This window comes from Urocampus carinirostris, chromosome 19 (assembly GCF_059441175.1).
Source record: "Urocampus carinirostris isolate Australia breed hairy pipefish chromosome 19, RoL_Ucar_1.0, whole genome shotgun sequence".
NCBI classification, from domain to species: Eukaryota; Metazoa; Chordata; class Actinopteri; order Syngnathiformes; family Syngnathidae; genus Urocampus; species Urocampus carinirostris.
In genome coordinates, this window is record NC_142367.1 from 19,107,260 (window position 1) to 19,129,284 (window position 22,025).

The 22,025-nt window shown below is 41.4% G+C and overlaps 1 protein-coding gene across 2 annotated transcripts in view; it reads left to right on the forward strand.

The window, feature by feature from the left end:
* Nucleotides 1-18,270, forward strand: part of LOC148347607 (V-type proton ATPase 116 kDa subunit a 1-like) — a 30,990-nt gene extending 12,720 nt beyond the window's left edge. For both annotated transcript variants that reach the window (XM_088323116.1, XM_088323117.1), the window contains exons 19-22: nt 1,605-1,622; nt 3,953-4,070; nt 8,529-8,700; nt 16,936-18,270. In XM_088323116.1, coding sequence (XP_088179242.1) covers nt 1,605-1,622; nt 3,953-4,070; nt 8,529-8,700; nt 16,936-17,029 — 402 coding nt within the window. In that variant the 3' untranslated portion in view covers nt 17,030-18,270. The remainder of the gene's footprint in view (nt 1-1,604; nt 1,623-3,952; nt 4,071-8,528; nt 8,701-16,935) is intronic.
* The last annotated feature ends 3,755 nt before the right edge of the window (nt 18,271-22,025 follow it).

Genomic DNA, 22,025 nt, shown 5'->3' on the forward strand with positions numbered 1-22,025 from the left:
CATGCACATGAGCGCATGAACGTGTACATTTTATATCAATTTGTTGCTGATGTTGTATGGTGGGGGAAAATAATGTAAAGAGGGGCTTATAAATAATCTTAATCCACACTTTAAAGTAATTACGTCGTAAGCCAGGGACACTGTATCCTGGGAGTCTACTTTACTCACTTCGTTCACATAAAAAAAAAAAAAAATCAAACATAAAACCGAAATATGTTTGATTTTGAAGTAGTCTTGCTGCTAGCGCCGATCGCACAATTTCCTGTCAAGTGGAACTCCTTTTTCTGTTTACGCACGGCTGGCCATGTTTCTACAGTAGAATGTAGCGTTTTGGTCTCTCCTGGTAGCAGGAGGAGACGGTGCAATGCCTGCTTTCAAATACAAAGGGAGGCCTGTGATGGACCAGCACAGATAAGAGTCGGATTTTCCATTTCAGAATCATAAACACTGAGGTGTTTTTCATGAGAACCAGGGAAAGGAATTCCTGCAAATCCCACCCAGTTGGCTCAGAAGGTTGCCGTCCACTCGGCTCTGATCCATCGCAGTGTTTGCCTTGCGATAACTTAGTGCATAACTGTAATTCAACAAGCGCACATTCATCACAATTTTTCCAAGGCCGTGATATTCCGGCAAAGGCACGATGATGAAGTCATTTCATATTGCCTTAGATAACAGCTGTATTATAGAATAGAATAGAATAGAATAGAACAGTCTTTATTCTCATTGATTAAATGATGTAGTGTATATACTGTATATATATATATATATGTATATATATATATATATATAGGGCAGCACGGCGGATGAGTGGTTGGCACGTCTGTGGCACAGTATTGAGGTCACGGGATCAAACCTTCCTGTGTGGAGTTTGCATGTTCTCCCTGTGCTTGCGTGGGTTTCCTCCAGGCACTCCGGTTGTCTCCCATATTTCCAAAAACATGCATGTCAGGTTAATTGGCCAGTCCAAATTGTCCCCAGGTGAGAATGAGTGAGTGAGTTGTCTGTCTCTGTGTGCCTTGCGACTGGCTGGCAACCAGTTCAGGGTGTCCCTTGCCCACTGCCTGAGGACAGCTGAGATGGGCTCAAAAATGAAATTCACTGTTTTGTCTTATCCCTGGCTCACTATTTCTGAGGGTAGGGGGCTTGCAGGGCACTTTTTTTCAGTTCAGGACACTGGGGCATGCCATTTTGCCCCACCTTAAATGAACTACACTGTTTTGGCCGCGATCCATAATCTCTAGACAACATTTGCTGAGAGCGAGGACAAAGAGAGCACATTTGTTTCATGCATGGTGGCTCTTTTTTTCTGTTCTTTCCGCTTAAATATGAAAAATGGGTGAGTGGGGCTTCTTCTGAGTTATCGCATATTGCTCATTAACCATGATAAACAAGGGATTACAGTAACTGGTAGGAGACATAAGCAATACATGCATGGCCAGTCTAAATTGTACATGCATCCGAAAATAGCCCAATGAAAAATAAGCTATGACATATGCAGCAAGAATAAAAATGAAGAAGTAATTATATCTTTTGACAGAATTCAGGGATTATTCAGAATGATGAAGTGCAGTAACACTAACGTTTGACCTTTGCTTATTTTCAAGCATGCAGAGGAAGAGCCGGTAAGAGACCGAGTGGTTACTTTAGCATGTTTGCCCATTGGTGTTTTTGTGCGATGCATTTTTCCTTTTTTCAATTTGTTTTCAAACACTTGAAAGGGATTCAACATAGATTGCTGCTCCGTGATTAATATTAATAATTGAATGTGTTATTTTCAAGTTTGGTAAAAGAGTTGTTAGCCATTCATTGAAATCTCTGATTGTGTTTCTCTGTGTAGCGTCGCCCAAATTTTTTTAACCCTAATTGAAGACTTAATGTGGTTGCAGGTCAGAAACCAAATCAGGGCGATAATGAATTTACATTTTTAGTCAATTACTTATAATTGTCGTGTGGTGGGTTTATTATCGCCTACATAAGTCATCTTGATTGATTTGTTTTGTAAAAGCTACAGGAACAAAAAATAAATAAAAACAACAAGCCAAATCCCCTTACTGATCCCATTTAAGGAAAAACATCCCAATTTTCTATCAATCAAAAATCCAGTTTCTTGTTCTTGGCCGACCAAGTGTAAACGTTGGAACATATCGTCTGGTATCTGAGAGGCCGTCGAGCCTAATGTGTTTTGCCATGACATCAACGTGGCCGCCGTTTTTTGTTTTCTCAAGCCAAGACTCTTTGAATGGGAACAATGAAGCCACTTCCATAAAGTCCATTCCATGCGTGCAAGAACAAAAGACAAGCATGGAAAGCGGAAACCTAACCTGCGCGGAGCAAATTTCAGCAATGGCACCAACGCAGGCCTAGCCCCACCCATTTTATACCGGAAAGGTTTGTCTTGTTCCAGGATGGTGTGAATGGACCGACAATATACAAACATGTACAGTTCTATGATCTTGGGGAACAGACAAACTCAGAGAAGTTAGTCACAAAACCTTTTCTGTTTTCTATCTCTATTGATGTGTGTATTTTACTACAATATACATTTGACCTTCAACCATTAGCATAGACCAAACTCAAACCCTTCAAAAAATATGAAATTACAGACAAATCTGTTTTAAATCAGGTCTTCTCAACGAGTCATTCCAATTGGCATAAATGCCACACATGCAGTATTGATCGTCCAGGGTTGCTTAGTATCTTCAGTACCTGAACATGTTCGTTAAAAATGTACAGTAATTATTTGTAATCAGAAAATGACAGACTCACTTTTGCAAAAATCGATGACCTTGATTGTAAGTGCTTTTTTGATCTGCATGTATTTTCCTGTGAAAAACGCTGAATCTGCACCTTTTTGCTTTGGTTTGTCTAAAAGACGCTGGCCTGTCCCTGAAAATTCTAGACGTACTAGTGCTTAAAATACACACTGGTACATACTAAGGGGTCTTGTGCGTCCTATATTCCTTCTGTACAGTGGTTCATATCATTGCAGTTGACTTAAGCGCACGTCTACGAGTGATTTATTTGCACTCTTAATCCAATTGGACGGTGACAGGCTATATTTTGTGTGCATGGAAAACTTACATCATGTTTATGTAGTTGACAGGTTGACAAACGTAAAAAGCAGGGTTGGGTAGGGTTACTTTAACTGGATTACTTTCAATTACTTTTGGATTACTCCAATACCAAATATGCTAATAAAAGACAAAAGAAACTAAATATGAATAAAATTATGACTCACAACACGTGGTAAGCTGTCTCTCCTGGCTTTGATGTCAGGAAACGAACCAGGAAGCAGGAAGTCGGAACTCATGCGTAGACGATCTGTCACTTTAATTAGGAAATAAAAGTTGTCCAACACACAAACGGACCAAAGACAAAACAAAATAGGTTTAAAGGCAATCAAAATTACAAACTAGGCATTACCCAGATCAAACAGGCATGAACAGGTATTCAACAAGGTAAAGCAATGGTCTGGCAACGGGCAGTCCCAAAAGGAGCGTTTAAGTACTCCACTAGCAATCAGTTCAATGCGTCTCAGTTGGTGTCAAGGGGCGAGGCAAGCTGGGCGCCATGACAACCGTGCAGGACATGACATTTGATCTCTTTGATCTCCGGCAAAACTAACATAAAATGCGACAGACACAAAATAAAAATAAATCCAAACAGCTTGCCAACATCATTTTTGCCGTTCCATGTGTTCCGTTACTCCCCAAGCCTGCACAAAATTTAGTAATTTTATTCATATTTAGTTTCTTTTGTCTTTTATTAGCATATTCGGTATTGGAGTAATCCAAAAGTAATTGAAAGTAATCCAGTTAAAGTAACCCTACCCAATCCTGGTAAAAAGACAAAACCATGCTGTTCCACCATAAACATGGATTGACTCTATGAGGTAAACTTGATATTGAAATCTAATAAAACACGCTAATGGATATGTTTTACTCTCCCTCAGTTTGACTTCGGTGACGTGGCCGTCCATCAGGCCATCCACACTATTGAGTACTGTCTGGGATGCATCTCCAACACTGCCTCCTATCTGCGTCTCTGGGCACTCAGCCTGGCTCATGCACGTGAGTCCAAACGCAAACATTATATATATATCCCACAGCCATATCCCCCTAGTGGGAGGTGGCTAGAGTCATTTCTGACTCTTTTTGGGAGATTGATTCAGAGGAGGGGATTCCCAGCCCCCTCACTCAACCCAACTGAGGTGTTGGTAGTCATTAGGTGACCAAACCCCCCAATTCCAACCCCTAATGCTGAACGCCAAGCAGGGAGGCAACGGGTACCAATGTTTAAGTCTTAGGTTTGACTCGGCCGAGGCTTGAACCACAACCTCCCAGTCTCGGGGCGGGCGCCATACCCCCAAGGCCACCGAGCTGGTGGTCTTGAGGATAGGATTTGGCACAAACGCAAACATGACAAGCGTAATTGGGTTTCCCCAGTAGAAAAATTGCCGTAGAAGAGTGAGCCTTGTGTATGACGCTTGATGAGGTTTGTGCCTGATGAGGCGTCGTCAGATTTTTCAAATAAATTAACCAACATCTTATCCATCATTTGAGCAATAAAGAAATGTATGTGCTGCTCCTTTTGAATTAAATGAAATGATCTGCATCTATATAGCGCTTTTCAGGTCAAGACTTCCCAAAACGTTTTACATTGTGCTTCACATTTCCCAATAGCGGCCGTGCAGCCATGTAAGGCGCTAACCTGCTTATTGGGTGTATTAGGGGTTCAGTGTCTTACCCAAGGACACTTCGACATGTAACACGGAGGAGCAGGGATTCGAACTGCGATCTCTTATTCCCAAGACGAGCGCTCTACCTCCTGAGCCACTGCCGCCCCCCCATGAATAAATGCATTAATGGAGAGGTAATCTTCCATTAAATGAAAAAGTCAATGCAACAAGAAAATAAATTACTGGATGTTTACTTGCTGTTATCTTGCCTATACGGTCGCTAATTCTGTTGTTTGGGGCTGAGGTGACCACCACATCAGAGTCCTTGGTCTCTGTGAGAGATATACAAGATATAAACTCTCTGTTGGCAGAATTATTCAGATAAAAACGAATAAATCGCGAATGGAGCGAGCACGGCCGAGCTGCCATCTTCCCAGGTTCCCCGGGCCGCGCTGACAACATCCGGTCAGTAGGCGTGGTTTATTGATTTCACACATAAACAGGAAATGAAGTCACACATAAGCACGACTTCACAGTAAAATAAAATTGAGAAACGTAATTACAAATAAAGAAACGTGACTATGTGTGATGATTGTTTTTATATAAGGAATATAAAAACAGGTTAATTTCATAGCATGGAAGTCTAAGAAATACACAACCAAAAACAGTCAACTTTACAGTCTCACTAACATCCTCTGCCATGAGGCAAGAGAATTGCAAGCCTCACTCTGCATCTGCACATGCAGTAATATGATACAGACGAATTGCATTAATAGTATTCCTCATAAAATCTGTAATTTCAGCAATCTGAAAGAGAAAATGCCTAACATTAAAGAAATTAAATGAAAAAGAGCACTGAATAAATAGAACCATTTAATATATTTTTGATTCTACAATTCTACGATGACTGCCTCTTCTGCCTCCTTTGACCGCTTCTCACTGCTAGCTGTCATATTTGCACATTATTTTCAACTAATAGTGGAATGTTTGAATTAATGAGTAATTTTACCACGAGTTGGCAAAAATCAACACACTGTTCTTTTAAACAATATCTAAAAATACAATATATTATAAAAAAGACTCGGAATAACAAGAAATATAATAAAATTGTCCTTTTTTTTTTTTGTTAATTCATGACATTCAACTAAATAACTTAAAGTACATTATACTTAAAAAAAAAATATCTGACAAACAAAAAATATTGCAAACATGTCTTTTATTTCTTATTTTGTAATTCAGATCAGTTGCATGCTCATATAAAATGTACATGCTTTGTGGTATAGGGAAGGTCAAATATGTGCGAATTGCTTCCTAATTTAATATGTTTTTCATTTATAATTTGCACGCGACAAGTAGGAGACTTGATAGACTGATAAATAAGTCGACTATAAATATTTTCAAGAAAGAAAATACTAAAACTAAAAACACTCACTGTATAAGTAATTAATAATTCATGGAGAGATTTGGTAAAAGGATAGTGGGATGTTTAGACACGTTCTAAGGGATGGGCAGGGCACCTGTATGATGCGGCAGGGGTAAACCAGCGAAAACTGTCGGGCCCTGCTGTTGAACAGAAGAGTGTGTTGTGTCACCCTTGACCTGAGTGAGATGGCCGCTTTCTTGCGTCCCGTTTCATCTGGATGTAACGACCAGAACAGAAGTAGGACCCAGATGCGTAACGTTAATCACAAGTTTATTAAGATATAGAAGAAAGGCAGCGACCGCGATCCGGTGCTCACTGGACGCGGGAAGCAAGCTGCTCACAGAATCAGAACGTGTCCCGAATGCGGAATTGATCTTCCGGAGCGGGAGATCGTACTGTAGTAGACGGAAAAACAGGTCGTTAGCCGGGACGGGAGATCAAAACATGGTCGGGGTCAAAAAACGAGTCGTTAGCCGAAACGGGAGATCAAATTGTGGTCGGGGTCAACAAACGGGTCGTAGACAGAGACAAACGGGGAAATCAGGAACGGACATGGGGAAAACGGATGCAAAAACGGCTCAGACGGGAGTCAGAGTCAAAAATGCTTGCCTTGTGAAAACAGAGGTTCGCTGATAGACTGACAACAGGCGAGTGAAAGGACTGAGCTTAAATAGGACGGGGAACCAATCAGGTGGACAGCAGCAGCTGGCGCCAAACGAGCGGGCACAGGTGAGAGTAATCAGTCATTATCACACTGGAGGGACGAAAGCATGACCAACTTGTGTGCCGAGGTGCTTAAAATTTGTTTAGGTGTTTGGGCATTTGGGTTGGCCATGGTCCACAAAATTTTGTGTGTGTTTTTTGCTACTTTTTCCCTTTTATTTTCGTTGTTTTTGTATGTGTTTGTCTTGCTCTCGGTCACCCCTCTCGAGAGATATTACCAGGGTAGACAGATACATAGATAGATAGTAATAATTCCTCCATTTACCTTTATAAACTTAAACCTAAATTGAATAAAATGTAACGGTATTTGTTTTAAATCCCAAAATTATTATAAGCCAGGTCCTAAGACAGGGATGTCAAACTCAATTGCACAAGGGGCCAAAATTCAAAACACACTTAAGGTCGCGGCCAACCAGGATAAACATTTATTGAACACACTTAAACTGAATGTTTTTGGAAAATAAATATGAATAAAAACAGACAAGAATATTAAATTTAAACCTTAAATCACTTATACAGTATTTATTATTTTGCTGTAAATAAAAATATCTTGTTAAATTATACAATTTAGAACTTAACTTAAACAACTTAACATTAAAATAACATTCAAATTCCTTTGCTCCTATGTCAATGTGTATATTAAAAAAAACTTAAATATCCCAAAAGATTTTGCTCTCCTTAATATATTTCTTGTCAAAAGTAGACATATGAAAATGTTACACAAATTATTTTGTAAAAACGTCACAATATTATGAGAACAGGGAGCCTGGTGTGCTTACCTTTGGCGCAGACGGAGTAGGGCGAGAGATGGGAGGGAGTGCTTACACTTTTTGCATAGCTCCACCCATAACTCCCACTCACCCAATCAAATAACTTTAAGTTCTCTTCCGGTGTTTTGGCGTATTTACAATTTGTTCCGTGGATTCATCAAAAAGTATCCGAACACTGAACACTGATTATATAGTGAGCTTTTATATAAAGGATTCTTTAGCGTTGTACAGCCAAACGGGTTTTTTCTTGTGTGAAACCTTGACTGTAAATTGTAGCGAAAACGTGCCCTATATATTCTGAAAAGTACTGTTTTGCAATTAAGCTTTGGTTTGTTTTTGAGTGTATCTGGACAGGATCAGCGGCTCAAGTTTTGAACGAGATGGAGAAAATTTGCATGCAATTAAATTTGTCTCTGAGCCATAGGTACTCATAGAAAGAGCCATATCTGGCTCGCAAGCCATAGGTTCCCGACCCACTGGTATTTAGTATAGTAAACGTCATATTTGAAGGAATAGGTACAGTGACTAAAACGTCAGAATATGATGTCCAGGGATGAGACGGCGTTGTTCATATTGACGGGCCATTATTAACAATAATGTAAAATGGTCTTGCGGGCCGGATATGATTACACGGCGGGCCGGAGGTGGCCCGCGGGCCGGGAGTTTGACACATGTGTCTTAAGAGCTTCATGTACAGGGTTGTGGAGGGTACACCACATGCAAAATTTCAAGGTTCCGAGCGTGACCTAGTTTGCGCATGCACAGAATGATGACAACACAGCGCACTCTGTTTTCCACCAAAATATTGACTTCAATTATGACTGGGACTGCAGTCAATTTGAAAGGTTAACAGAGACTGAGCTGTTTGCAAGAAGCTTGCACACTCCAGTAGCACTCCACTCCAATCTAAGCCAGCTTGTTTGTTTGCCTTCAGAGCTGTCGGAGGTGCTGTGGTCCATGGTCATGCACTTGGGCTTGTCCTCTCGGAGCGGCGGAGGCTTTTTCGGCCTCGCCATCATCTTTGCGGCCTTCGCCACCCTCACCGTGGCCATCCTGCTCGTCATGGAGGGGCTGTCGGCCTTCCTGCACGCCCTGCGACTTCACTGGTGAGAAACCCAAAGCGCCGTCCATGCCAGTTTTTCGTGAACAGAAAAAGAACAAAAAATACATTTTTCACCTATTGAACTTGTTATCGCTGCCCAAAAGCAGCTTGTCAAGTGCATAAAGAATGAACGGAAAAAATTCCTGACCCGAGCAGGTCTGAAAATAAGGGAAAAGCCCCTGCGGATCCATCGCCTCCTCGCACTATCTCCGACATGCCTACACAACCCACACCAGAGAGAACACGCACGCCAAACATTAAGAGTGCATTATCCACGCTGCAGGAATGCGAAAGATTGCCAGGAGCGACGTCACAATTCCACATTAGCCCAGTGATGTTCTTTAAGCCGTTGGGCAATGCTTTATATTTTTTTAGGATGACTGTCGTTCAATCTTCCATCATTTTTACATGAATGCTCCAAAAACCCTTATCATTAAAAAATGTCCCTATGGTTACTTAGTTACAGCCATATTACTTACTAAAGATAACAATGTACAGTATGTGACGTCTCCATATTATTCCTAAACGCAAGGTTTGTTTCCATGGTTATCATTTTTTACTCCCTTTAGCGCCACTGCCAGTCCTAGGACCCATGGCTATACAAAATAAAGTTTAATACCGACGCTCCCCTACTTACGTCCATTCGAGTTAAGAAAAACGGTAGATTCCAACCAATTCTTTTGGGGATGTCAAAAAATACTCTAACATTGCTGTAAGTTAGATTTTGTACAGGAAAGTAGTGTAGTGCTTCTTTCCGCCGCTACCAGCGTGAGGCGCTGTGAGAGCTCACCCAGCATCCACCCGAAGAAGAAATCCGGCTTCCTCTTCCTAGTTCGTGTGTAAACATACTATACTGTATCGCCAGCGCTCAGAACTTGGACATTTTTATTGTTTAATATCTCGTGCATCCATTCAATGTGGTTGGTGTAAAGTGTAAAGAAGAGGCGAGACGTTTCTTTTGAAATGAAAGTGGAATAAGAAAGCAAAATGCGGTTGAGAAAATGGTTGGATGGCTTTTTTTCGGCCACTTTCTACCAATGAGGAGGAAGTCGCCTAACTCTTAAATCTTACAAAAGTAAGTTTAACTTAACTTTTTTTATCTTTATTGAGCATATTATTTCATTAAATGTTTATATTTTACTACGAAACAATACAGGTTACTTATACAAGCCATTAACATACATTCCATACAAAATATAGCACTGAAGCAACTTACAAACAAATTCAACTTACGAATAATCGTCCGGAACGTATCTTGTTTCCTAAGTAGGGCAGCGTCTGTACACAAGATTCCGAACTGAACGAAGAGAGAACGGGAGCATTGTGGGATGGAGTTGAGCAAATAGTATATCAGTATCAGTATGATGCTGTGACGCAAAAGCATAGTTGACCAACATCTAATATGACACTGACCATTAGTTGTCCGGCATTTTAGAGACGTATAAAACTCTTAACTCACCGTCATACGCATGAACGCCGTAAAGTTCTAATATTGTACATTTTATGGCGTACAAGAGAAACCTTTATATTGCACCTCGTAACATGAAAATGTTGTAAGCTTAGCATGGGTCTAATGCACAATATACCTTTCAATCACAATATTGAGCAGCAAGGGTAACATTGCTCCTGTTGGTACAACAGAAAGATCTGCTGTAATAAGTCACAGATGTGGAAAACTGCAGCAGGTGACAGCTGCAAGGAAGCTTTATAGGCTGCTCAGCCCACAACTAACCTTTCTAAAAAGTTATAGTGACGGAAAGGCTCACAACTCAGAAAGAAGAAGGGTCTGTTCAGCCTCCCGAGCCCTGCGTACAAGCACCCATCTGTCTTCACTCATCTTTTATGATGATGTAACACGCGATGATGAATTTGAAGAGAAGGAGCCTGTCAGTTGAAAGAAAGTCAAAGCCTCCAGCAAGACCCGGGAACCAAAAACATGAAATTGCAACCGACACAATGTCACTAGGTTTTGTGAATTTCTCGCGGTGGTAATGAGAACACCCGGCCAGTGTGTGTTAATTCAGAACCAAACTGCAAAATGTAATTTGGATGCTGCCTCTGCCATTGCTTAATTACAGTTGCTACATTTACACCATCGGTCAATTCCTCTGTTGTCATTGTGAGGAGGTAAGAAGGACAATAATTCCTATCGTGCCAAATCAGGAATCGGCTCTTCAATTCCCATGACAAAGCACATATAAATTTTGATGACATTATGAAGGAAAATTACATATAGTGACATCTTCTGAGCCTTATTATGAAGAGAGTACTCCAAAAGAGTTCTCAAGGTTTTAATACATCCCATAACTGTTTTTTCAGTGACTGTAACGTGGCAGTAAGACAGCTGCTCTATCTGGGTTTTTTTTTTGTGTAGTAATGCACCCTCTGGTGGTTGATTTACATTTCGCCTTCCTTTTGAACAGGCATGTTTTCAGCCACCTATAAATAATTCTGGAGACTCTTGCGCGTCAACGAGTAGATAAAGTTGTTTGTGACAAGCTCCAAGTTCCCTACCAAAGGGTATTTCTTTTTTATACGTCTATCAGCCTATTCAAAGAATGAACTGTAACTATAAATGTTTATAGTGTTTAAATATATATTCTGTACACTAACAACCTCTAAACACATCTTAGGGGTGTGTAATACTTGATCACTAGATGACGCTGTATCGTGTAGTAGTGTCACCGCAACACGGCTACAAAGCAAGACTATAAACAACAGAGGTTAGAATTAAAATAACAAAAACATTTTTACTTATTTTTATGCCCAGCTTTTCACAAGGTTTTTGTTTTTTGGGGGCTACCCGTAGCAGCAAGATGGCGGACATTCATGTACGCTCCCTCTGGATGAGCCTTGTGTTATGTAAAATAACTGCAAATTTCTTGACCTACCGGTATTTAAAAAGAAATGCGTGATTATATGATAGTTAAGAGTATTCTTGCTTATTATTCAAATCAACATCGTTTCAAATCAATTACGTTTTGAGATGCTAAATAATACCCATAATGTCCCTTTGACTTCTCTTTCCAAGAGAAGTAACGTGGCAGTAGCACAGCAGCAACATTGCAGTAATTTGGCACTGATCGGGCAGTAGAAACTACGCCATATATGCCTTTAATCTCCTATTTCTATGATTGATAGTCCAAACTAACGTCTTCCTTGACACATGTATTCCACCAATATTACTCCCACCTTTTCCACTCGAAAAAAAACCTTGATTACTTGAAAAAAAACAAGTTAAATTAGATAGAATAGAATAGAATAGAATAGAATATACCTTTATTGTCATTGTTACAAAATGTTTTAACATATTGTAACAAAATAGGGCATGTCACTCCAGTTTCACATATTCACAGTGAGATGCATTAATGTATAAGGCTCAAGGTTCAAAGCCATTGTAAAAAATAGGGGTTCGTAGTGCATATGACCACATTCTAGCTGTTATTATCTTCTCAAAGTATTCCTCCAAATATAATAGGATTCCTACAGCTTAAGGCAAGTTCAATTCAAAACTTTTCTAGACTTTGTCATGATTACTGATGTGACTCAGGTGTGCCCGCTCATTTGGCGCCAACTGCCGCGGGGGTCAGTATTTGAACCCAGTCCTTTCAGTCCCCTGTTGTCAGTCCGTCTGCAAACCTCTGTGTATACTGGGCAAGCCTTTTTCGACCCTGACTCCTACCTGTCCCGTTTTTGCTCCCGTCTGTCTCCGGCTACGACGCAATTTGACCATGTCTGCTCTCTCGTCCCGACTTACGACCCGTTTTTGATCCCGACCACGTCTGCTCTCCCGACCCGGCTTACAACCTGTTTCTGACCCAACCACGTTTTTGCCCTCCTGTCCCGGCTATCGACCTGTTTTTCCGTCCTTGACACCGCCATCGCTCGCTACGGAAGATCCACTTCCGTGTACGGATCACAATCCGAGTACGAGAGCGGCTTGCTTCCCGCGCCTAGCGAACACCGGATCGATGGCGAAGCCCTTCCTCTTTCCTTTAATAAAACTTGTGAGACACAATTGGGTCCTGTTTCCGTTCTGGTCCTGACAGATTTATTAATGCCTTTTGGTATCAAATTTAAGACCAAGTCAACAAAAAAAGCCACAATCAAAACAAACAAAACAAAAAAACACAAATATTTCTTGCACATCATACATGATGCCTTGTACACATTAACCGGCACAGCTTTTAGCCATAGCGAAAAACATTTTTCGGACAGCCATTTCTCATTAAATTTACACTTTCCCAAGGTCCAAAGTAAACGTTTCTGTCCGAAGATACCTTGTGTATTGTGGGTAGACCTAAAATATGCGTCTGCTCAGAAAGGCCCGACTGAAACCACATCACCGTTTTGATACCTCCGTTACTGTGGTCATGAAAGTAAATCGGTAAATTGTTAAAAAAGACAATTGATTCATGTTATTAAATATTTTAGTTCAAACAAATATAACTCTTATTAGTGTGTTCACATTTTTAAGACTTTCAAAATGTGGATTTAATTTTGATGCCAATGAAGGCCTTACTTTAAGAATAATTAATTCAATGGCCTTTAAGACTTTTCAAGGATGCACGGGAACCATGTATAAGCTTGGAGAAGGCAGAGGGGTGTGAGGGTGTAAAGTGATTTCACGCTCGTGCTCATTGTCAGGGCTGGGTAGGGTTACTTGAACTTGATTACTTTCAATTACTTTTGGATTACTCCAATACCAAATATGCTAATAAAAGACAAAATAAACTAAATATGAATAAAATTACAAAATATTGTGCAGGCTTGGGGAGTAACGGAACACATGGAACGGCAAAAATGATGTTGGCAAGCTGTTTGGATTTATTTTCATTTTGTTTCTGTCGCATTTTATGTTAGTTTTGCCGGAGATCAAAGAGATCAAAGCCAGGAGAGAAAGCTTACCACGTGTTGTGAGTCATCATTTTATTCATATTTAGTTTCTTTTGTCTTTTATTAGCATATTTGGTATTGGAGTAATCCAAAACTTATTGAAAGTAATCAAGTTAAAGTAACCCTACCCAACCCTGCTCATTGTTTACTTTTATTCTAAGATGAAAATGGTGAAAGTAAGAAAAGGACTGTTTCACGTACAGTCCAAACGCAAACCCAAACCACCACGGAGATGACACGTAAACACACATGTCTGATTTCGAGTGATACCAAGATAAACACCCAGCACTAAAGAATCAGCCAATAAATCATCTCCACTCGTTTTAAATCGGGCTATGCGTGGCAGTCCATACATTACACTCCCAGCAGGAGAATGCAGAACAACGGCACATAACTAATAAAGCACGAGCTTGTCATCTCAACAGGTAGCCGCTAAGGTTAAAAAGAGTTTTTCGCGGATACCAGCGAATGGAAATAGTTACAGTGGCAATTGACACTCGCCGGCGTGGACCCTCCGCTTCGATGCCCTCTCTTCACATAGGCGTGCTGATGAGTAATATGCAAAGGAAGAGTATCCCGTGCTAGTTTTTCCATTCGACCCGTGAAAGGAATTCTCGTTTCTTGTCACTTTTTCAAGTGGTGCCCTCTAATGGTTAGGGCTGCATAAATATTTGCCAGGGCTTGCAGACATTCCTTTCTCATTCTATGAGGTCAGCGAGCATACGACAGGCTTCAAGTACCGTAGCAACGACATCAAAGTGGCTTCGAGTAGCAACAGCCCGTCTGTTGTCCAGTTTGGGTCTGATGTAGTTTAAAGGGACAGCACGTTTTTTGACCAGTAGATGTGTGACTGAAAACAGGTGCTAAGAAGCTAAAGGAACTTAAAGTGACTAAAAAGCACGGTTTCTTCTTAGTTTTTTTGCCCGGCATTTCCCAAGAATTTGGATTTTTGGGTACTCATAGCAGCAATGTCAGCTCCTGATAGGTGTGGTTCATGTTATGTAAAATAAATGCAAATGTCTCAACCCATGGGTGTCATAATTGCCCTATTCGGAACACCTGTGGCAGCTTGATTGGCGCCAACAGCCCGGACAAGCTGATTGGTGGCCACACCCTTCTTAAGCCCCCGACTTCAGTTCAAACTTTGTCAGATCGTTGCGAGCTGTTGTGTTTCACTCAGTGAGCATTCCCGTCCGACTTTGTCCCTGTTAAAACCTGTTTCCTGCCTGATTCCCGTTTTTCGACCCGTTTCCGAACCTGACTACGCCTGTTTTGCCTGCCGCCTGCCTACAACCACTATTACGAATTTAACATCGCCTCTGATCTCCAGCCCTGGTCAAACGACTTGCCATTCCTGACTGTCTTCTTCCGACACGGAAGTGTCACTCCAGCCTTGCTCATTCCCGCTCTCCGCCAGTCCTCGGATCAAGCAAGCCTTACTCTCACTCTCTTTTTCGATAAAATCTGAGAAATGCATGCAATTGAGTCCTGTGTCCGTTCTGGTCTGTGACAATGTTTTCTGTTTTTTTTAAATGCAGATAAATATGATAGTTCAGGTATTTTTGCTTTTTATCTAAATCAATTCATATTTTAATGAATTATCTTTTTCTACCACCTGAATGCGCCTTTTTATTTAACGGTTAAATTTTAAATAAAGTGACTCCAATGGTATTTAAAGGTGTGGTTCGTAGTTTGAGGTGCCCTTAAAAAGTTTCAAATCAATATTTTATCTATTAAGTATGTGTTAACAATGCCCAACTGAGTTCAAAGAGCCTTTATCTATATTTTTTTTAACCGCGCCTATATACTTTTATTATCATTGGTGTTTCCTCCACGGGGCGCATTTGGCTAAAAGAAAGGAGGCAGATGGGGTATATAGTGATTTCACACTTGTGCTCGTTGTTTACTTTTATTCTAGGATGAAAATGATGAAAGTAAGAAAAGGACTGTTTCAAGTACAGTCCAAACGCTAACCCAAACCCCCAAAAAGATGAATTAAGAAGAGTTTATTCGAGCATATCTAAGAATGACATGTACCTGTACAAGTACAGATCACCCAAGCGGCTTGACAGAGGCTGCAATGACAATTTCAACCAGAAGATGGCGTCAGGAAGTTAAATATTTTCGAGTTACGGACAACCCCTTTAAAGTGTACTCGTCAACATCTAAGCCACATTTTTTCTCTAAAGAACAGTGCATATTATTTTACCATTAAATAATTGTGTATGGTGTAGTGCAACAGAAAACAAGTGCTGAAAACCTCAAGGAAGAATACAAACTCCGGAAACTCAAAGTAACCAAAAGGCACCATTTTATTACTTATTTTTTGCCCAGCTTTTTTTTTTTAGTATTTTGTGTAACCATAGCAGATTTGGTCCAATAACACCTAATTCTAGGTCTTGTGTTTTTTTAATGCATGTTTGTATTATAGTTCATGTTTTTTTTTTTTGCTTTTGCTCATTTGTTTACACAACCTTTTTGAGTTTTTTTGGGGTACACGTAGACGGCATACAGTTATGTCTGCTTCCTTTATGTGAGGCTCATGTTGGTTGGCTGGTTGGTTGGGTGGTTGGTTGGTTGGTTGGTTGGTGGGTTGGTGGGTTGGTTGCTTGTTTGCTTGATTGATTGGTTGGTTGATTGGTTGGTTGATTGATTGGTTGGTTGGTTGGTTGGTTGAATGGTTGCTTGTTTGCTTGCTTGATTGGTTGGTTGGTTGGTTGGTTGGTTGGTGGGTTTTGGTTGGTTGGTTGGTTGGTGGGTTTTGGTTGCTTGTTTGCTTGATTGGTTGGTTGGTTGGTTGGTTGGTGGGTTGGTTGCTTGTTTGGTTGGTTGATTGGTTGCTTGTTTGCTTGCTTGCTTGATTGGTTGGTTGATTGGTTGGCTGATTGGTTGGTTGCTTGTTTGCTTGCTTGATTGGTTGGTTGATTGGTTGGTTGGTTGGTTGGCTGATTGGTTGGTTGCTTGTTTGCTTGCTTGATTGGTTGGTTGATTGGTTGGTTGATTGGTTGGTCGGTTGCATCACTTAACCACTAAAGTCGTGGGGGCACCATTTCCTGCGGTGTGTCTTGGGCAAATAAAGTAAAATAAATGCAAATTCCTCAACCAATGAATACTTGAAAAAGTATGTTCATATGATGTTTGGTGTATCAATATCGTTTTTTATGATTGTGGTTGTTTTTAACCACTAAGAGGAACTCAATAACTGTCCCATTAAGTTCATTTTCAGACAGAGGCGCTAAATGCTCTTCAGCTTTTGAATTAGTAGAACAACAAACATGAATGAATTCATATTACGGAGATGGTCGAGTTACATTGACGGTTCTTCTCAATTGTTTGTTTCCAGGGTGGAGTTCCAGAACAAGTTTTATTCGGGCCAAGGCTTCAAGTTTGTGCCCTTTTCATTTGAGAGCATCCTGGATGGAAGATTTGACGAATGATGATCTTTTCTTGATGCTTCACTAAAAATGTCCTTTGTGTGCAAGTAGCCTGGTGTGAACCTATGTGTCCCTCTAGTGGCAATCCTAAAGTGTTCTTTTGTGCTATTTGCCAACATTCCCAAGTATTCTAAAGACCTTCCTTCGTTTCCTCCGTTTATTCGTGCACATTCCCTTAGTGAAATCATTTCCTGTTGTGAGACTGTCCGAAACATGTGCAACTTGGAAAACTGAGCTCTGGAAAAACTTGCTCAGATTGACTCCCTTCATGGAAAGAACCACAAGGGCAATATTCCCTTATGCTGTTTAATTGGAAATGAAGCTAGGACATTTGCAATGTGAGGGGGAAGGACAGATGTCAAAAGTCACCGGGAAAACCCAACACGTGCCATTGATTGTTTGAAAAAAATGAAAAAGGTTTTTATTCAGGGGTCAGGAGGTAGACCCAAAGCACCCTTGGACCAGTTCTGAAAATAACTCACCAGTGATGGCTCATTATGAATTTCCAGGAAATTGTATTTCTAACTGGCATGAGAAATCATTTACACGATTAGTGTCTTTAAATAAACGATCAGTTCTTCCCATCCATCCATTATCTGCACCGCATATCCTCAGTAGGGTCCCGAGGGTGCTGGAGCCCATCCCAGTTATCTTCAGGCAGAGGGAAGGGGAGACCCTGAACTGGTTGCCAGCCAGTCAGAGGCGGACAACTCACTGGCTCATTCACACCTAGGGACAATTTGGACCGGCCATTTAACCTGGTATGCATGTTTTTGGAATGTGGGAGTAAAGCAGAGTACCCGCATACACAGGGAGGACATGCAAACTCCGCACAAGAAGGCTGGTCGCCGGATTTGAACCCAAGACCTCAGAACTATGCCATCGTGCTGCAGTTCCTCCCTATTTCTTTTGAAAGTAAGCCTATGAAAAAAAGGTCAAAGGCGATGGTTAAATATAATTTCCTTACCAAAATGTGTATAAATATGAAGTTCGGTATTTATGACCACCCAGCAATGTCACTTTAAGAAAAGAAAATCATTATTTTGAGTGTCTCCTGCTGTCATCTCCCGCATGTCTTGAATGTAAACCGTGGAAGAAAGTTTGTCATTTTTCTGTGAACGTACAGACAAAACAAAAAGAAAACTTCCCTCGATTCAGAAAATATTGAGTGTTGAGTGGTTTGCTGTAATCGTGTCAATGCTTGGTGTGAGCGTGTGACGTGATCAATAAAGATTGGAACCAGATTTCTAGGGCTGTCTTATTTTGATAAAGAATGAGTGAAAATGCAATAAAACGTGAATTACATCTTATCTTGTCAAATAACTTAAAAAGGACTCTACACTAAATCAGTACTATGTACTGTACTGTACTACTCTCTGATGTACATACAATTTAGGACAGTGTACAACTACTACCTTGTAAATATTACCTACCAATCATCATATTTTTATCCTTGAGTCTTTCATTACATGTTTATCTCGTTGTGCCACATCTAGTCAATTCAGAAACTTCGAGTTGATTTAGCCTTTTCAAGACACTTTCGTACAAACTTGTTTTTGTTTTGTTCTTGGCAACTTTCTAAAAATGACCAAACATTAATTAAAGCATCTATGTCATATTTTTAGTATTAAAAAAAAGTTTGCGTGCACATATTCAGCCCTATACGTAGTCGACTGTCACTGTTGCCCATCGCGCCCAATTGGCCCCGCCCGTTTGATTGGCTTCCCTCCTTTTTAAGCCCAGTGCTCTCACTCACCCTTTGTCAGTCCGTCAACGAACCTCTGCACCCGCAAGACGTGGGTTTTGACTCTGTCCGGTGTCCTGCTTGTGTATCCTGTCCGGTTTCGATCCCGTCTCTCTCATCCTGTTTGATATCTGACTCCAGTCTCCAGTGTATGGTGTCGGTCCCGTCTGTCTCGTCCTGTCTGATATCTGACTCCAGTCTCTAGTCTCCAGTATTGGTTTTGATACCGTCTATCTTGTCCTGTTTGATATCTGACTCCAGTATCCGGTATCGATCCCGTCTATCTCGTCCTGTTTGATATCTGACTCCAGTCTCCAGTATCGGGTATCGCTCCCGTCTGTCTCGTCCTGTCTGATATCTGACTCCAGATTCTGGTATTGATCTTGTCTGTCCAGTCCTGTCCGGTATCAATCTCATCCACTTGTCTGGTATCTGTTCGTGTATCTGGTATCGATCCTGTCTGTCCCGTCGTGTCCGGTATCGATCCCGTCTGTCCGGTATCTGTTCGTGCATCTGGTATCGATCTCGTCTACCTCTGTTTTTCCACGCCGGACTTCTGTCTTACTTCTTCCGCTCAGCGATCGCCAAATCACTGGCATTTGTGTTCTCGCGCATGACTGCCCCATTCCCGTAAAATAAAGCTTGTTCGAAAACGTTATGCATCTGGGTCCTCCTCCTGTTCAAGTTCTGGCCCGTGAAATCATTTTATATACATCTACTATAATGACCCGGCTCTATGAAAACACTGATAATTCTCAAACTACAGATCCTACGATGCAGCGCCTCTGCTGCCGCAACAAGACTTCCCGAATATGTTACCGCATCAATCGAGTTAGCTGTAACCTGACAAGCGCACTTTTAAAACTATGTACTCACAAACAACAGCAGTTGGTGGGCTGGTGCAGGGACAACAGCCTGGTCCTGAATGTTGACAAAACTAAAGAGATCATTGTCGACTTTAGGAAAAACCAGCCCAACCATGCCCCACTTTGCATCAACAACAAGGCTGTGGAGGTTGTCAGCAGTATCAAGTTCCTAGGGGTGCACATTACAAACAAACTCACCTGGTCCGTGAACACTGCATCACTGGTTAAGAGGGCACAGCAGCGCCTGTACTTCCTGCGGAGGATGAGGAGAGCCCACCTGCCCCCACCCTCCCTCATCACATTCTACAGGGGCACCATAGAGAGTATCCTGACCAGCTGTATCTCTGTGTGGTGTGGAGGCTGCAGCGCTACCGACTGGGGTAGTGTGAGGAGGGTAACGAGGACAGCAGAGAAAATAATCGGGACTACACTTCCCTCCATTCAGGACATTGGCCAGAAGCGCTGCCTATCCCATGCTAAGAACATTACCAGGGACCCCTCTCACCCCCATCATGGACTGTTCACTCTGCTAGCCTCTGGGAAGAGGTACTGCAGTGTGCGGTGCAGGACCAACAGGCTCCGCAATAGTCTAGTCCCCCTGGCCATTAGACTGTTAAATGGTCAATCTAACATATAGTTAACTTAAATCTAAACGGCTGCTAATCTGACTTTTTGCACTACTGGCAGTTTTTTTATAGCTTGACACTCCTTGCACATTGCTCTCTGCACTATTGTAATTACAGCGTTATTGTTACAGTGTTAATGTTACTGTGTACCTGACTTGTTAACCTGACTGCCCATTTTGCACATCTGGTTAGCTACTCTTCTTGCACTATCGGCACTATGGTAAAATACTATACGTAGCCAAAATACAATACAACTTTATTTATATCTGTACATTCAAGGAAACTGTGGGGGTCAGATGCATCGACATTTCGTTCTGTATACACGTGTACTAGAATGACAATAAAGTAGATCTGAATCTGAATCTGAATCTGAAGCTGTTGAAAAGCAAGACCGACAAGTGGATTCATAGTGAATTTTCAGTGTCAGCAAGTGGAGAGGTGACGTCCAGGGGACGAAGTTCTATGTATCACCATGTAACGGAAGGCTAAATGGAAAAAAGCAGGGTGATGTTTCTGTTGCTGTGGATTATCTCACAATGGCCGAGAAAAAAAAAAGTCGATTTGGAAAACAGAGGCTTTCAAAACCGATTGTAGGATGAATATATGTTTACTGACGTTGCTGGTAAACCCGTGTGTCTTCATTTTGGAATTTAATGAAAAACGTCACTACAAGACTGTCATGATTGTCGATGTGTTGGCTCCTTTGGCGCCAACTGCCTCGGACTCTGATTGGCTCTCTGTCCTTATTCAAACCCACTCCTATCTGTCCCCATTTGTCAGTCTGTCTGTGAACCTCAGTTTACTCTCGGCAAGCCTTTTTTCGACCCTGACCCCCACCTGTTTTTGCTCCCATCTATTCCCCGGCTTCGACACGTTTTTTGATCCTGACCACGTCTTCTCTCCTCTCCTGGCTTAGACTCGTTTTCGACCCCGATTACGTTTCTGCTCTCCTGTCCTGGCTACTGATCCGTTTTTCCATTCCCGACACCGCCATCGCTCGCCACGGAAGTCCTACTTCCGCGTTCAGAGCGACCTGCTTCCCGTGCCTAGCGATCACCGGATCGAGGGTGTAACCATTCCTTTATTTCCAATAAAACTGAGAGAAACGTGACGCAAGTGGGTCCTGTCTCCGTTCTGGTCTTGATAAAGACGAAACATCAGAGTAAGCTGAAAACCCGGAATGCAGAGCTGAAGATACAGAAAGTTGAAGAGTTAAAGAAGAATGTGAGGATACACAAAATCCCAAAGTGAAAAGTACTAATTTTGTTTATATTGCTATTTTTTTCAAATTTTGAATTTGTATAGTTTTTACGGGAGGTATTTTAATGGAGAGCAGAGTTATTTATTGTCTAGGTTTGTTTATTCTGGAATAACATTCCTGTCTTTTTTTTAGGTCAGAATTTTGTTAAAAGCACATATTTTTTGGTGTAAAGCACAAATTGTATTTATATTTTCGTTATTTTTTATTTTAGGTGTTACGGGAGATATGTTTTATGGGGAGCAAAGTATTTTATCCTGGCGCAATATCCCCGTCTGTTTTCCATTCTACCTTCCTTCTTTTATCTGCAAAGTTTATCCTCAGTAGGGTCGCAGGGGTGCTGGAGCCCATCCCAGCCATCTCCAGGCAGTGGGCAGGGGACACCCTGACTGGTTTTTAGCCAGTCACAGGGCACACAGGGACAGACAACTCATCGCTTATTCACACCTAGGGAACATGCAAATTCCGCACAGGAGGATTCAATCCCATGACCACAGACCTGTGC